Source organism: Bombina bombina, chromosome 1, assembly GCF_027579735.1.
Source record: "Bombina bombina isolate aBomBom1 chromosome 1, aBomBom1.pri, whole genome shotgun sequence".
NCBI classification, from domain to species: Eukaryota; Metazoa; Chordata; class Amphibia; order Anura; family Bombinatoridae; genus Bombina; species Bombina bombina.
In genome coordinates this window covers 444553709-444571947 of record NC_069499.1, presented here as the reverse complement: position 1 = coordinate 444571947, position 18239 = coordinate 444553709, and the positions used below count along the sequence as shown (strand labels likewise).

The window sequence follows — 18239 nt, the reverse complement described above, 5'->3', positions numbered from 1 at the left end:
CTGTTAAGGCATTGAAGATTGCCATCGACTTCAAGACGATTATGGGAAGAGAAAACTCTACCCAAGACCACAGGCCCTGAACTTTTAGAGAACCCCAAACAGCTCCCCAGCCTAACAAGCTGGTGGCGACCGTAGTCACAGTCACCCAGGAAGGTCTCAGAAAACAAATGCCCTGAGACAGATGTTCCTGAGAAATCCACCACGAGAGAGAGTCTCTTGTTAGGGAATCCAGATTTATCCTCTGCAACAAATCTGAATGGTCTCCGTTCCATTGACTGAGCAGGCAAACCTGCAGCATTGCAGATGAAACCAAACTAAAGGAATGATATCCATGGAAGCCACTATCGGACCAATCACCTCCATGAATTCAGCCACTGATGGACGAATAGCAGACTAGAGAGAAAGGCAAGAAGCGTGGATTTTCTGACGTCCATCAGAAAAATCTTCATGGATAGGGAATCTAAGATTGTCCTTAGGAACACTCTTACTAGGGAACTCTTTTCCAGATTTATTTTCCACCCGTGGAAACGTAGAAAAGATGACGCCTGAAACAAGATGAGTCTAGATAAGGTGCCACAGCAATTCCTGAGGGATCTGATCACTGCCAATAGAGATGCCAGAACCTTTTGGGAGCCGAGGCAAGACCAAATGGAAGTGCAGCAAACTGGAAATGCTTGTCCAGAAAGGCAAACCTTAAAAACTGGTTATGATCCCTGAGAATGGGAACTAATGAATACTCATCCAGAAGGTCTATGGTCGTCACAAACTGACCTTCCTGAACCAATAGAAGGATGGAACGAATAGTTTTCATCTTGAATAACGGAACCCTGAGGAAATTGATAAAGGGATCGCCCAAACAAGGACTTGAACCCTTGACCCTCAGAATAAAAGTCTGATGCTCAATTGACTGAGCTATCCAGGCTCCTCGGCGCTGTGACCGGATAGAACCTGGGTATCCCATTTCTCTAACCCAGCACCACCAGAGGACTTTAGATAGACTCACAAAACTCTGCTCCTATATAACAGAAGTGTGGAAGTGTGAGCAGCTAAAAGGTCCACTAGAACCCTTTCCTTCCATAACCCTCCAGCCAAGTCTGAAGTCACTCACATATATGTGTTAAAATATGATGTCTCAGACATTCATAAAGACTTCAATAGAAACAAAAATAATATTCATTAGACAACATAGGTTATACTTAAAATAAATCAGAGTCAGAAGAGTACATAAAATATAAACATCTTATAAAAAGGATAATCAAACAGCGTATCAATCTCAATATTATGAAAAAGATTGAAAATAGGCTGCATACAAATAAAATAAAAAAGAGAAGAAAGATTGAACCTTAAAATAAAAAGGAGCAAATTATCATTGCGTTGCCACGAGATGGCGGCAAATACAGGAAAAATACAGTATTTATCAGGCGATAAATCCTGAAAAGTAAACTGTAAGAAAATAAATTTAGAAATGTTCTTTATTTTAAACCAGTAACTCAGCTCCTATTTCCTTAGGAGCATAAAAAGCATTCAGCTGCCACCCAATGGCAGCAATACAATAAAAAACATAGTATTTATCAGGAGATTTACGTCCTAAAAATAAACTGCAGGGACATATGATTAATATGTTTAGCTAAGTCTAAGCGACTTATAAACTATATCTCCTTGCACTCTTGCGTGCGTGGATAGAACACCTTCACAGTGAAAAAACACTCCCCCCCCCCCCCCAACACAGACTTTTTCATATATCAGAAAAAATATAAAGTCTCAACTAAGAGACCGGTCAAGAGGGGAAGGAAACACTGCAGGGAGCTGCGGCAAAATACGTTAAACACACTACCGCCAACATTCCAGTCATGAGTAAAGGAAGGTGACGTCAGCCTAAACAAAAAAAGGTGTCTCATTAACCAGCGATAATATACAGACAAAACACTCATGTAATGAGTATATTACGTCTGATCATGCTGCCGCCCTAAAGTACAGCCAAGTTAAGGCGCTATCATTAATTCCCACTGAACACAATCTCCCAACAAAAAAGAGATATGGGATCTTTGTGCAAGGTACCTAAATAGGAAGCTGCAAATGTCCCCTTACACAGCACTCTACATACACCAGCGTGTGTTGTAAAAGGCAGCCCCTAATAAAAAAAAGGCTCTGTATACCGGCGCCATTTTTACACCTGCGCCACAGAAATGAGCCGCGAAAACAGTCCTTAATTGCTCATTCTGAAAATTTTGAATACGGCCTTATACAGCAACTCTAAATCTATATCAGAGCTCTAACAGAGAACCGCAATTGCGGCCATGACACCGCTTTTCATTATATACAAAAGCACACTGGTGTCCTAGTTGTTAGCTGAAATACAGCCTTATTAGTTGAATAAATGGACCCTGTTAAGGAAATGCCGGTCCACTGAACTCATGAAAAAGGAGACTGTCACTCCTATATGTCAGTTCCAGCCACATCCATATCTAAGGATGTCCCTTACTGCACTTGAAAATTAGACTGCCTATAAAATCCCTTACATGTGTCTATTGAAAGGAATAGGCACTAACCCCAACTAAAGATCTTTACCATAATCTATAAGTGCTGTCCTCCCGTCTGGAATGTAAAAAGGCACTTACCTGTTCTGTAGTAGAGCAGGAGCACTTCTAGGTGTGATAGATTACCACATCTATCAGGGACCTGTAGAGAAAGAAAATACAGGAGTAACCCACTCTGGTTTTCTGTAATAGGTGTAGCAAAATGTTAAAAGTTTAAGCAAAGACCACCTTGCCGTCTTCTAACTGCTAAAAGTCACCACTACTCTTACTAAAGAGATTGATGCGGACACAGCTAGACCCCAATCCTTGCTTGCAGGGAAGAGTACCCATAAAAGGATAAATATCTTCGCACAACCTCCATTGACAGAGGCAAAGAGAATGACTGGGGATTATGGGTAAGGGAAGTAACACTTAAAGTGATGGTAAATTTACTGCATTTTCAAATTAAATTATTATTCCTCAAGTCATTGCCACCAAAATCGCAAATTTTTTTTTATGTCTCAAATGTTTGTTTATAATTGTAGACATAACTTACATCGCGCTTTTCGATATGCCCCCGGCATTACTTCCTGATCAGACTAAAGAGTGGTACCACCCGCTCTCTACGTCATTATATGGGCATCAAGGTCTTCAACTTTAGCTTTGCGCATCAGTTATATTGTGTATACAATACGCTAAATGTTATGCCGTATGCAAGTTAATGTAGCGCATGCGCTTAGCTACAGAGGGGCGTGTTAGGGTATTTTACAGTCGCCAACTGGCCTGGATTTTGTTTAAATGACAAAAAAACATGTCATTAATGTAATTAATGGCGTCGATTGTACGGGCGGAGGAACGGAGGTACAATTGAACTATAGAATTAATAAATATCAAAAAATAATAACACATTTAACAGGTTTCATGAATGAAAGTCCATATATTTTTTTATTTTCAATGCGATTGAATGTTGCAGATACTAATAGTTGACCATCACTTTAACAGCTTTACTGGGGTGCTCTTTGCCGCCTCCTGCTGGCCAGGAGGTGAATATAACACTAGTAATTGGAATGACGTTGTGGACTCTCCATGTCATAGGAAAGAAACATATTTATAAACAATAAAAGTAAAATTGACTTCAATGTCCTTCAAGTATAAAAAAAGGTAATTTTCTTTCTTGTTTTTGCAAAAATGCAATAAGAAAAAAAATCTTAAATGTAGGTATTTAAACATGCTAATATCTTATTAGCCTTAGACTGCCATTTATTGCACACTGATTTTTAGCTTATTATCTATAAGTATGCCTAAAACATTTTCCTCTTCTGCGTTGCCAAGTCTAGTTCATTTTAAGTAATGGGTAACCTGCATATTGTTACCTCCAAAGAGTAGAACTTTCATTTCACCAGCTGTTTACCAGCCCATTCTTCCAATTTTTGTATATCAGCAGATCACCAGAATACAGGCATGCATTAAGATGAAAACACTGGATTATCCTCTATACACTGCACTTTATAATCACACATATAAATGCTCTTAAATGAATTGGTGTTATTTTGAAAGGATTACAGATGGCACTTTCTTCCCCCCCGAATTAGGAAAGGGGCTTCATAGTACTGGTGAGACTTCTTAGAAAATCTCACAAACCCAGAGAGCTTTAGATAATCGTGCACAGGAACTGAAGCTCTTTGCCCTTCACGTTAGCGCTTCTGACTATCCATCATGATTAAGGAACATGCCTCCATTCACATTAAAGAATCCGGAAACGTGAACATTGGTCATCATCCATAGATTTTTTTTTTCAGCCGAAAAAAATAAAGGGGATAATGACAAAAGCGGCACAAGCTTTATAAGTGAACATTTTTATATTACAAAAAATAAAAGCATGCATAGTGTTTTACACTACTAGTATAAACTTAAAAGTCCATGGTACTAATGTATAAAGGTAAAACTAATGGTTACACTGAGAATCTTATTAAAAAGGTGTGCATACAATCCAAAGAACAAGAAAAAGTTTCAAATGTGTATTATTTAGACAGATTCTTACAAATAAAAGCAGCATAATTCTATCACATAGATAGACACATCATTCACAAAAGTAATACCTTTAGTGCAAAGATGGGTATAGCAATAAAGGACAAAACAAATCTAACTATCCGTGTCGCAATCCCCCAAGCATAGATGGAAACTTTCAGATGAATAAGGCCTGGAATACCGTTTCACTACCCCACACAAAGCTTAGATCATACAAACCCCATAATCTTCCCTTTTTGTGATTCACAGATGGATTTACATTCAAAATACATTTATGTGGGATTGATAAAACCCACCTTCCCTATAACATACACTTGAACACTAGTATTCAAAGAATTACAACCTGCAAGTCATTCATAACTTACCTGAAATATATGTGGGACATCTTGATCTATAGTAGCGCAACATAAATTATTTTATGAACATGTAATTGTTTTTATCACAAAAGAAGCACATTTTACAATAGGATAATGTAGGAGAATCAAACTAAATGTGAGAAAGCATCAGGATATTTTCTACATAAAAGTTGGGCATATACAGTAATAGGCCTATACTTTTACCAACCTAAAAGCAGGAAAAAGGATCATTAGATGGCACTTTCTAAGCTCATTTATTCAAGTAATGATACCTCATAATGGTTTGTGGTCAATTTCGTTTAATTTTTGACTTGGAGCGTATGTGTAAAAAAAGACAGTTTCCATTCTTAACTTACCAGTGCAAAGCTCTTTATAATATTGGTGATTGGTGAGGACCTTAGTGAGTACTGATCTCATTGCGCCCCCCATCTTGGTTAAATCTTCAAGAAAAGTAATCTGAGGATCAAGAACTTGAAGAGTTTTCTGAAGGTCTTTTTCAGATGATGCATCAGAACCTGAAAATGGTCAGACTATTTTAATTAGGATTATATTAGAAAAGAGACACAATAAAACGTAATACTTTAAAATAAAAAAATTACAAAACTAGACATCATGCAGTCCTTACATTTTAAACAGATCAATAGCGTTAGTTGTCAACAGTATTCTAAAGCCCTTTACAAAACAATGTATAACGGATTACAAATTACTTTATATTCATTTACGAGTAAAATGGTTTTAGATTTTAAAAATATTAAATTAAAAAATCTTTCTTTTTTCACAGATCACTTTTGAATACTAATATTCACCCACAAGTGGACCAAGTGACATCAAAAGACAAATCACCAGCATCAGCAAGGGGAGACTGAACAAGCACACTTCCTGCTGACAAATCAGCAGCAGGTTGTGTGTACAATAGGGTAGTTTTTAAACAGAATATTTCGGTTTTGGGTTTTTTAACAGCTTGTCCCCAGAACTTTTCAAAGGGATGCCAAAATGTTTAGTTTTTTTTTTTTTTAAATTATAGTTAGTTTTTTTTTTATTAAATTCTCTTTTTATGCACAACACTTGCGTTCAGGGGCATATTTTGGCCTAGTCAAACAAGGCACTTGCCTAGGGCGGCAGATTTGGGCAAGGGTCAGCACTTTTGGAGTACCTGTAATATTTTTTTTATTATACCTTCCTGCACCCTGTCTGGCTCTGTATGAAAGAATGCTGTTGCTTATATTTGTAAGAAGCTTACAATTGCTTACTTTAGAGGTATATGATGAGAGATTTTGCCCAAGGAACTTATATTATAGGGGGGGTATAATGACTGACATATCGAGCTTACAGTCTGGACCTGACCAAAAAATATTATGACCAAAAAAAAGCCCTAAAACCTGAGGGCGGGGGGGCAGCAGAATTTTGAGTGTCTATGACAGCACAAAACTCACCACTGCTTGTGCTGCATTAAATGATTTCCCAATGTTTGAGCTATGCTTCCCTACAATGTGTGTTGGCGGGTGCACACCCACATGCCCATGTAAAAGCAGAAGAGGACAAGTCTACATGACTTTTTGCTGCAATGCGTTTGCAGCACATATTATACTTATCAAGTGACCCAGGTGGGACTTTAGCACAGAACTTTTACTGAGCAGCACATATTGTGAGGAACAGACAGAGAGACATTGATGTGAAGACTATCACTGGTAACTACTTAGGGCTCGATTTATCAAGCCGTTTGCCGCTTTACAACTGCAGGTTCTAACAAGAACTCAGGAATATCCTCTGCAGTGAATGTGGAAATTGCATTCAAACAGCGGTAAACCGCTAGAGATTTCCAAAGATTAAGCTACAGTCCAGCAAGTTGTGAATTACCCCCTTAGCACAATAATAGGGTGATATTAACCACTCCGGTGAACAGACACAGGTTAGAAATGTATTAAATTGGCTGGTTTACAGTATGGGAGTATTTTGAGATGAGTAAAGGAAATATAGTTGGGAGTGGGGTTGTTGAATGCTTTCAAAGTTAGGGTCAATTTTCATGATAGATTGGAAGTACAGAACACCTTGGTAAAGAAACATGAAGCAAAGTGAGGTCAAAAGGAAATGTAACGGGGGCGGAGCTAACCGCCATACTGAGTGGACGTGTTCCGGTGGAGCTCCGCTTTACGAGTCTTATTAAAAGTTACTATTCAGACCTTATGCCCACAATTAAGATCGAATTTTGGGTGCTTTGGTTCATTAAGATTGCCTACTAGGCTACCGGCCCTGAGTCAGAGGAGAACTGTACGGGACATTTACCTACACAACGTCTGGCTGCACAAGCCATCAGAAAGCGTGTCAGCGGGTAATCTAGCTCTCCGGAGGGTCGGGGCTCCGCTCCGGAGGCTAGCTTGTCAACATTATAACCTTTGCCCGAGTGTCCCCCTTTGATATTGAGATGGGCCTTCACCTAGACGTAAAGCCAGCGTCTCCCACTATGACGGCGGTGGGCTGCCCCTGGGGGAGACCGTCTGACATTCCCCACCCCCCCACCCCGCCTGTTACTGATTAGTGCCACAGCTCCGGAGGGTCGGGGCTCCGCTCCAGAGCAACTACGAACAAACATTCTGGCACTTGGGCAACGAGAGCGAGACTGAGAGGACCGGATAGAGGCCATTGCTCCCTGCTCTGAGATCCGCTGCTGGCGCTACTGCCTGAGGCGCCATTGAAACCTGAGGTGGGGTGCGAGTGAAAGGTGGAGAGGCCTGCTTGGGGATTTGGATGCCCCACAGGTCCTGAAGTACACCCGGAATTGAGGTGCTGCAACTAGAGAGGAGGTGGTGTGAACAACCGCCATTTTGTGTCCTGGGCCTGTAAAGAGGTCCCGCATTATTGGAGTGTCTGCCACTCTGCTGTGCTGCATACTACTGCATCTGATTCTGGGCTTTCTCATCTGGCGAGCAAGCTTTGTGTCCCTCCTGTGTAAGGAGAGGTCCTAGAGGAAGCGGATACAGAGGCCTTTGTCCACGTGGTGAACTGTAAGGTAATACTGTCACACTCTCACACCACACAATCCAAATGCTATCTGGCTTTATTTTATGCCCTGAATAACTTACACTAACTCTGTCAGAACTTATTGGCTGATAACTTGAGGTTTCAGGCTGTGGACTAACTAATAACACCTCCCGGTGCCCATAGGCACGTCATGTGGCTTGAGTGCTTGGCCTATTTCCAGCCTTCAGTTCTCCTTGGAACCTGCAAACCCTAATTAAGTACATAAGCCTAAAGAATCAACACACAGATATTTAAGATTGGTCACTGTCTTAGGTGGTAACCCTCAACCCACACAGCCATATAGCTTTCCACAGAATACAGAGACTTTGTATCACTATTTTACACCCATTGTGATAGGTCATTGTTATATCAGACCTATCACTATTGGAGATTTCAGCATGTACCTCATATATACTTATCCATACCCCCTCACGCTCTTCTACCGGGCCAATTTGAAAGTCTTTGGGACTACTATTGCACACTGGAACTTCCAATACCAGCAAAAAGCAAATCTATAAACTTTTGCTAGATACCTATGTTTAGCGTATGGGCCCATTCACTGGTAGCTTTAGTTTAGCTGTTGGGAATATTCAAAAGATTTCAGCTTGAACGGTCTTTCCTCCACAGCTGCTGCATCAGCTTTACTGTCTTCAGAGCTTTACCCGAATCGTAGTGTTAGGCATATACCTTTCTACCAACCTCTTTTCAAGAAATTAATTTGGACTCTGGAAACTTATTGGGGGAATTGTGTCTTAGCTGCTGCGTCAGCATATGTACTTCTGTGGACCTTACCCAGAGTGGAGTGTATTTACTGTTGTTATCTTTTTTGTCACACTTCACTCACAAGCTTGCTTTTTCAGGTCACCTACCACACGCTCTCCCTACCCTAAGTCTTTACTGAAGGCTCAAACTGTGTTTTAGTTCTGTAGGAGGCCCCCTCGAGACTCCCCCTTTCCGGCCCCGCTTGTCCGGGCTGGTCACCTCCCCTTTCCTTTTTCCCTTCCTTCGGGTCATATCCCCACTTCTCCGAGTTTAGAGGGGGTCTATTGAAGCTTTCTGGGTGGTACTCTCACCGCGCTGGGAGGTGTTTGAAGGTCTGAGGCCTCCGCAATATACACTGTTCGGCGTGGTGTTAGCCCACTCACCAAGACCAATTTTACCACTTATAGAGTAATATTCATGCTTTACTGTTATCTGTATTCCTGTTTAGTATATATGAGTATGCCCTGTTAACATTGCTTGGAGTTCTTACCTGTGGTGTCTCATTGGCTTCTTCCTCCCCCTGTTCAGGTACTACCGGACAGATCTTAAGCCAGAGAGAGTGTACATTCACTCAAGAAGTGCCGACATGGGGAGGTAGCGGTCAGGAGAGGCCAGCCAGCCCTGCTCCGAATATAAATGTATATATACCTGTGAACTAACGCTTATTTAGCCTACCAGAGGGGTATCCATACCTTATTCTTACTCTTAAACTTTTAAGTTAGCTGATCAATACATTCTACCCACCCATCACTTAAAGATGCCTCATACTTCCAGAAGACACCCGAAAACTCCCGGAGCTGTCAAAAAAACAGTGCTTGACCACTTTACACAGCCTTCTAAGGGGCGAGCAGAAGACTCTAACGATGGTCTAAGTGACTCAGTCAGTGGGAGAAGGTACCCAGCCAGATAATATGTCATCTTCCCAGTCCCAACATTTTAAGTAACCCTTAAAAAAATGTTTGTGCGCCAAACCCAATCCATAACTAAGGAAATCCAGAGAAGTCATGCTGAACTTCGAAAGGACATTTCGGAAATAGGTGAGAGAGTAGATTCCCTTGAAAGGAAACAAGATAATATAACTACTGACCAGACAAACCTCCTTGCATACTCGGAAGCCCTAGCCGAACAGATAAACCAACTGGAATTCAAGCTCGCTGACGTGGAGGACCGAGCTCACAGAAATAATGTCCGGTTTAGAGGGATTTCAGAGGAAGTTCAACCTTTTGATCTTCAAAATTACTTAAAAGATCTTTTCAACGACCTACTCGGTTCCACAGAGGATATGACTATCACCATGGAGAGGGCTCATAGAGCCTTACATCCGAGATCGGTATCACAGGAGAAACCGAGAGACGTCATTGTCCGTTTCCATAGCTTCCTATTCAAGGACAGACGTATGCAGGGGGCCTTCCACAAACCACAGATGTCTGAAAAGTTCAAAGACATTCAGTTACTCCCTGACCTCTCAGCACATACTTTGCAGCACAGAAGGTACTTTCAACCTGTTACGCTAATTCTCTGGCAAGCAGGCATCAAATACAGGTGGGGTTACCCAACCAAATTGATAATAACAAAAGATAACCAAACACACACAGTGTCCTCATTATCTCAAGGGACTACCCTTCTTGCACAGTGGGGACTTTCATCTGACGCTGCGAGAGATCCTCCCTCCTCCCACTCAAAATTGAGGGTCACTGCTCCTGAATGGTCTGTTAAAGACCAAAGAGGATGAAAACCCTGCAGACTCAGGACTCTCTTTGTCCTCCTGGTCTACCTCCTTGAACTTAAGCTAACACTGAAGGTTATATTTGCTTCCCTCCACTTAGACGCACTCCCTTTACAAGATTAGGAGGCTAGCTTTCGAGACATCGGAGACATCTGGATAACTTTTCAACTAGATAGTGTCCCAGCCCATAAGTTATGTTGATAAGGTTTTTTTTATATTAACATTGTTTGATGTAATGCTATATATGCCTAGGAGCAGGGTTGGCATACTACAAGGTATGTTATTTGATCACCTTAATGGAAAGAACCTGATGTTACTTATATTTATATTTAAGACAATCATTTATATATCTCTGATAAAAAGTTGTTAACGCCTTTAAAGAGGCCCCACTGGTTGACTATTTACATAGTTTAAGCTAAACTAGACTAGACCCCCTCATTCATGGAGTGGGGCTGGGGTTCCCGGCTCCCACACACTTAGCTCTAATCTTAGCACCCCCCCCCCATAAAGGGTAGCCCATGCCAGGGTTCCACCCAGGTGGACTATTTCCACCTCACATTTCCGATACACTACTCTGACTCAAGTATTTGACTCATTCCCTCTATTTCCCTGCCACTCCCCTCCTTTCCCCTCTTCAGACTACTACTTGACAGGACATTAATCCCTATCTCCCTCCTTCCTCCCCTACCCTAGACTTAAAATCTTAGAAAGTGATAAGAGAATGAATCGCCTTAGAATCCTTATACATAACACTAGAGGCCTCAACTCTCCCTTCAAACGTAACCTACTAGCCCGCTCTCTTAAGCACCATAACCCAGACCTTGTATTTCTTCAAGAGACCCACTGGCAATTAGACACTCCCCATAGATTTCACTCACGCACTTACACGACAATAGAATACTCCCCCTTCACAAAGAAAGCCAGAGGAACAGCAGTACTTATACACAATAGGATAGCATTTGAGCAAATACAGGTGATTAAAGACCCCCAAGCTAGGTACACCATCTTAGTTTGTAAGCTGGATCATTTTTTACACACCATAGTTTCAATATATCTGCCCCATTGCCCCATTCACGTCAACCTGTGTATCTTAGAAAAATTCTACGGATAGTGGACCAATATAAACAAGGTAGGGTTCTCATGGCAGGGGACTTTAACATGATTTGGGACACCAAGATAGATCGTAAAACCCTATCCTCAGGTAAAATAAACCCTCAGTTGAGCCTTCTTTCTACACGATTTAGGACTATTATGTCAGAATTTGGTTACTTTGACATATGGAGGTCGCTACATACAACAGACAGAGACTATACCAATTACTCCCACCCGCACAAAACTTACTCCAGAATAGACCACATATTTTCGGTAGAGACCCTAGACTCCCATTCTAATATTTCTCTTTGTTCGTGGTCTGATCATGACTTAGTCCTTGCTGACTTGAGACCTACCAATCACCACCCGACTAAAAACACCTGAAACCCCTTAAGGCCCCTGGCCCAGATGGATTCCCTGCACAACTCTATAAGACTTTCTCCCAAGAGTTACTACCTTTGCTCCTAAGATTTTTCAATCTAGCGAGACAAGAAGGGAGCTTTAGAAAAAGAGTTCCTAGAAGCTATCTTTGTTATGATCCCTAAACCAAACAAAGACCCCTCATTGTGCACCAACTACAGGCCAATCTCTCTGATGTGGATATCAAAATGTATTCCAAATGGTTGGCCAACCGCATCTGCAAACTTCTTCCTAGCTTAATCAACCCAGATCAGGTGGGATTCATACACAATCGGGAGGGTCCAGATAATACTAGGCGTCTTATTAATGTTATATGCAAATCCACAAAGAAGTCTTTCTCGGTTATCTCTTTGATGCCGAGAAGGCCTTCGACCGAGTCAGATGGGCTTATCTCTGGGAAACGTTTAGAGCCTTCAACTTTCCTCCTGCCACCTGTCTTGCCATTCAAGTCCTGTACTCCATGCCGATGGCCGCGGTTAGAGGTTTAGGCTTCCAAACCACCCATTTTCGATTTCTAATGGCACTTGGCAGGGATGCCCCTCTATCCTCATTACTGTTTGCCTTAGCCGTTGAGCCTCTGGCAGAGAAGATACACTCTGATGAGGTTCTGGAGGGAATTACGGTATCTGGGTCAAAGCATAAAATCTCACTATTTGCAGATGACGTTACCATATTCTCTGCAGACCCTGCCCGCACCATTCCTAGACTCCTAGAGATTCTGGAAGCCTTTGGCGACCTCTCCTTCTACAAGCTCAATGTTCCTAAAACAGGAGATATACTGGTGGGGATATTCCCAAAAGTATATTCTTAACCTGAAAGATAAATTTAGTGGCAGACATGCGCACTCTAAAAAAAAATCAATTGGATCAGAAGTCTATATGCTGGATGGGCCGAAAAGCCTCCCTCAAAACGTCCTTCCTCCTAAAGCTTACCTATCTTTTCATGTGCCTTCCAATTAGGGTCCCTATGCACCTTTTACTGCAATTCCAAAGTGAATGTATGAAGTTTATTTGGCAGGGCAATACCCCCAAAGTTGCTCATAGAACCCTTCAATTCCCCATCCACCTCGGAGGTTTGGCCTCCCCTTCCATTGTCAAATATTATGAGGGGCAATGCTTACACATGTATCCCAATAGGGAGTACTCCAGGCACAGGACAGATGGAGAGAAATCGAACAAGCCTCATTACCATCTAACATCTTCCTTAGGGATCTAATTTGGACCCCAGCTCATAGTCGCAGAACTCTCGGTATATCTAATCCTGTAATAGTAGAATGTTTGTCTAGGATAAGATCTGACACCGCCGGTTGATTGCACCCCACCCCTCCCCGGTCACATCTGTAGAGGGTCTTCTTACAGGCCTTGTGGAAACTCACCCCAATACTTGGGCCCGAATAGGAGACAAGCAGGTATCAGACCTTTGGTCTGAGACCAACCGAGACGGATATATTACATTAGACCAGATAGAATCGCACACAAATATTCCACCCTTCCTCCACTTTGAATTTGCCAGAATTAAAAGTTTCCTCTCTACTTGGGGATTTCTTCCCAATTCTGCCCGCCCACTATCCCCATGGGAGTCCATCTGGCTCAGGTGTCACAAACTTCTTAAGCCATTGTCAATACACTATAGCTTGCTCGATGGCACTGTACCACACTTACTTAGATGGAACACTCTCCTACATATCCATATTCCTGTAAACTCTTGGCAAAGAGCTCTCACGCTGACTAAAAAAACACTACACTGCATAACAATAATCGAAACCTATTTTATCCCAGTGGTATTTGGCCCCCACGCGACTATCTAAAATGTCGCCAGAGACCTCTCCTCTATGCTGGAGACAATGTGGCCTTCCAGGTGACATGCTCCATAAGTGGTGGGAGTGCCCAAAAATTAAACCCTTATGGAATCTGTACTTTTGCACCCTATCCGCACTTCAGATCACGATACCTAAAGACCCAGCCACGGCACTTCTTCACTTAGATTTACACCCCCTTCCCAAACAGAGGGTGATATGCATATATCTTCTGTCCTCCATCAAAACTAACATAGTTAGGTCTTGGAAGAGAGAGCTCCCTCCAAAGTGGACCGAGATTCTAAACACTATGGCTTATTTGTACACAATGGAAAAAGACATATACTACAATATAGATAAAATTGATATAGTTGAAATGGCTTGGGCTGACTGGAAGGATAAACATGACACTTTGTGGCAGCCATTGGTCACGACCTAAGAGGCCCGTATCATACTTAGCCTGACGACTGACTACCCATGATCCCTGGACTTTTTACATTCCAGAGGTCCAATGGAGGTCCCCATTACCCCCTCTCCCCTTCCTCTTTACTTCTCCCCCCTTCTCCCCTCGCCCTGAGAATATACTGTAATGTATCGATCACAAATTAGATTTCAAATGGTATAACAGTCTACTTAACATTTCCTTCCTCTAGAGTGGAAGGAATGTTGTATATATTAATATTTTGATAAGACTTGTAATCGGACCTTTGTGTCCGAATATTGGATATGTGTCACTATGAATAGGGGACCTGCGAGCCCCCAAATGTTGTAAAAAAAAGGAAATGTAACAAACTAAAAGGGAATGTTCCAAAGCAAACATAAGGAACTTGAAAAGATAGGTACCCTTCAAATATAGTACTCATAAAGAAGACTGGCTGTAGGACAAAAAAATGAAGGTGCTCAATGTTAAAATAAGTTACCTTCACAAATATGAACAAATATTTCAAGTCCAGAACTAAACTAAAAGTACTTTTTCCTGACACTACTCATGAGCAAAAAAAAATAAAAAATAAGTACCACCATTACAATAGGCAAAAGACCTGGAAGGACAAGTAAAATCAATCTTGGGTTCCTTGGATCCACAGGAATATAGGAGACCAGAAATGTTGGAGGAGGAAACCTAGTAAAGACTGTCAAACTATGGAAAAATTACAGTTTACACAGAAGTGTGAAATACATCAAAGCAATTTACAACAAAATTAAAGCATTGTGATTAGACAACCTGACAAGAGAGGCAGTGTTGTGGTTCTAGATAAAACTATGTATAATGAAGAAGCTCTATGGAAGCTACAGGATTCAGAGATATATATGCCCTTAAAGTAGAGATCCTACTAGATCCTTAAGGGTAAACTTAAAACACTCTTGGATGATGGCTTAGAGAGATTGAGGCTCTTGACAAAACATACATTTGACTATTTGCTGGGAAGAATCCAGTTCTACCAATCTTTCACCACCTTACGAATACTCATAAAAGCTTACAGGATGTTAAAGGGAGTGTCCAATTGTGGCTGGAATAGGGTCTCTCCTAGAACCATTATTTGATTGGATCGAAGGTGATTTGCAAACATTAGCAAGTCAGTCTACTGAGCTATGTTCGAGACTACTATAAGTTTGATGTTTGTTGCTATATCCAAAGAAGTGACACTGCAATGGAGGTTAAATTTTCTCCTTCGTATACCAACCTTTTAAGGAGTTGTTAGGAACATGTCCATGTCTATGGAGATGACAAGTTTTGACAACACATTGGCTGGACATTTCGTTTAACATTTAAACCTGAACGAGGTGAGTGTTGGTTAACACATGAATGACAACCAATGACTATATTTTTTGGATGTTTCGCTTACAGCAAATGTTAGAACTTGATATGGTTCTTTTAATCCTTTAAAAAAAAAAAAAACTATCTCAGGCAACTACATGCTAGGAGCCAACATCCAAAACATGTACTTAAAGGTAGGATGGATTGAGTACACACATACATACATATGGACTCAATGGAATTGATTAAAATTATTGAAAATGGCAAGGACTGGAGGCTGGTGACAAGAGTGAGAGAGTGAGAGTGAAAAAGAGAAAAAAAAAAGAAATAAAAAAATAAAATGGTAGAAATTAAACCTTACAAAGTTAAACAACTGAAGCCTTATTCCTGAAAGGCAAATAAATGGCAAAATGTTTTTTGGCAGAAAAACCAGCAAAAGAAACAATAATGCATAGGCTCAAAAAAAAAAAAAAAAAAAAAAAAAAAAAGCCTGTAAAACCCTTAAAACCAGAAAAGACTCTGAGACTTAATTCCAACCAAAAAACAAAGCTATGAATATCTGAAAGATTAGCAATCTTCCAAAAGGGAAAGACCTAAAAGAGCTGAAATCTGAACCTTCAAAAAGAACTGTCGGATAAACCCATATCCAAACCATCCTGCAAAAATCCACTAGTAATTCTTAAAGAATGCTGGGGAAAAAACAATGATTTTTAAAATCAGGAAATAAACGGTCTTCTAAACCTTATAATAAAGTTTCCTGAATACAGGCTCACAACCCTGTATCAGAATCTAAATAGCAGAATCTTAGAACCCTCTCTGAAGACCTTAAAATCAAAAAAATTGAAATGCAAAAGGAAGAGACCCAAAAAATGGCAACTGGACATCTGAACCAGATTAGCATACTAAAAAAAAATTGAGACAAAATCGGAGCAAATAGAAACATAGATACTCCCTCTACACTGATTAGGCAAACACCCGGAAGAAAAAAAACTGGAGGTGGAAAAAAACCTGAAGATTCAAAGAATGAAAGAAAAGGCCATCAAAACTATCTCTGGGAGACCCCAAAGATCCACTATCTGATAGAAGATATCCAAATGAACAGACCACTCTCTTGGACTAACAACTGATAAAAACAACTCTTTCCTTGTTGTTCACTCCAGGAATATGACCAGCAGAAATTAAACAATTAACTTCTGACCAGGAAATAATTCACAATACTTTCCTCATGACCAAGGATCTGAGAGTTCTCCCTTGATGATTGACATAAGCTACTGTTGAAACAGACAAACTGAAATCAGAAATAAGACTCACTTTCCAACAGAGGCTAACAAATTAAAAGGAAACCTTATCCCAGAGGAAACAAAAAAAAACTTGTCATCCTCTGAGACTCCATGATACAAGCCACCAAAACAGAGAATGGCACAATCTGAAATCTAGATAATTCCTAGAAATAGCAGGAGTAAGACCCCTGCATCACTGACGAAGCATACAAAACTGAAGAGGCTGCATGAGAAAGTGAGCAAAAGGAATAGCATCTGAGGCCGTCAACATGCAACCTAACACCTCCATGCAAAGAGCAACTGAGGGAAAGAAAAGAAACAGAAGAGTTAGACAGATGGACACTGGCTTTATACGCATTAAATCTGTCAAGAAAAGATTCATGGAAACAATCTGAGAAACAACAATCTCAGTCTGAGAAACCAGCAAAATTATTTTTCCAATCATGATGCTGAAGAAACAACATTTTAAACCAAAAAATCATCCAGAAAAGAAAACCCTACAATACCTGGAGTTCTGATTGTAGACAAAAGGGTACCCAAGACCTAGTAAAATATTCTGGGAGCTAAACCCAGACCAAACGGTAGAGCAACAAAAATGCTAGACCACAAAGATAAAACCTAGGAAACTGATGATGTTCCTATAGAATAGGAACATGAAAATAAACATCCCATAAAACTATTATGAACATAGACTGACCTTGCAAAAAAAAAAAAAAAAAAGGGAGAAAAATCCAAATAGTCACTATTTACAGAATTAAAACTCTGAAAGATTAGTTCAGAGACTTAAGATCCAGAACTGGTCTGAAAGTTTCTTCCTATAAAGGAATAAAGAAGAGGTTAGAATAAAACCCTATTATCTGTACTTAAAAAGGAACAAAAACAATCACCCCCATATATTTTTTATCCAAAATGGACTAGAAAAAGGCCTGAGCCTTCACATGAATTCACAAAAAAAAGGATAGGAAGGCTTCATTTTGAAACCTATTCATTAACCCTGGGAGAATATATTAAAAACCCAGGGAAATGGAACAGACTGAAACCAAACTTCCAGAAAGAGCTTAACCTGTCTCCAACTAGAGTCTCTAAAACAAAAGCAGCAAGGCCATGCAAACTGAGATGAGAGTAGGTTAGTTGGACTGCTAAAACATGTTCCAGTTAGATTTTGTCTTCCAGACAGAACCAGATGAACCAGTATTTGATTTCTGCCTTGTTCTGAGGAAATGAACAAAAACAAGATTAAAATTCACCCCTAGACTTCTAGCCCTGAGCTCCTTTAACTTACGTTACATAAGAGATAATAGAATCTAAAAAAGATCCAAATAACATCTTTCCCTAAAAAGAAAGATACAAAGTCTGAATTTAGAAGCCAAATAAGCAGACCAAGGGGACTATTTATCAAGCCGTCAACCGCAAATATGCTGGAATTCCACAGTGTAATTGTGGAGAGCTTGATTCACCTTATTTATCAAAGGCTACAGACCGGCAAAAGT

General features: G+C 40.5%; 1 protein-coding gene across 1 annotated transcript in view; it reads right to left on the bottom strand.

Annotated features, from left to right (window-relative positions):
• The window catches only part of UBR3 (ubiquitin protein ligase E3 component n-recognin 3), a 1090259-nt gene that overhangs the window by 938010 nt on the left and 134010 nt on the right, over positions 1-18239 (bottom strand). The window contains 1 exon segment of the mRNA XM_053698420.1: positions 5257-5415. Within this exon segment, the coding sequence (XP_053554395.1) occupies positions 5257-5415 (159 nt within the window).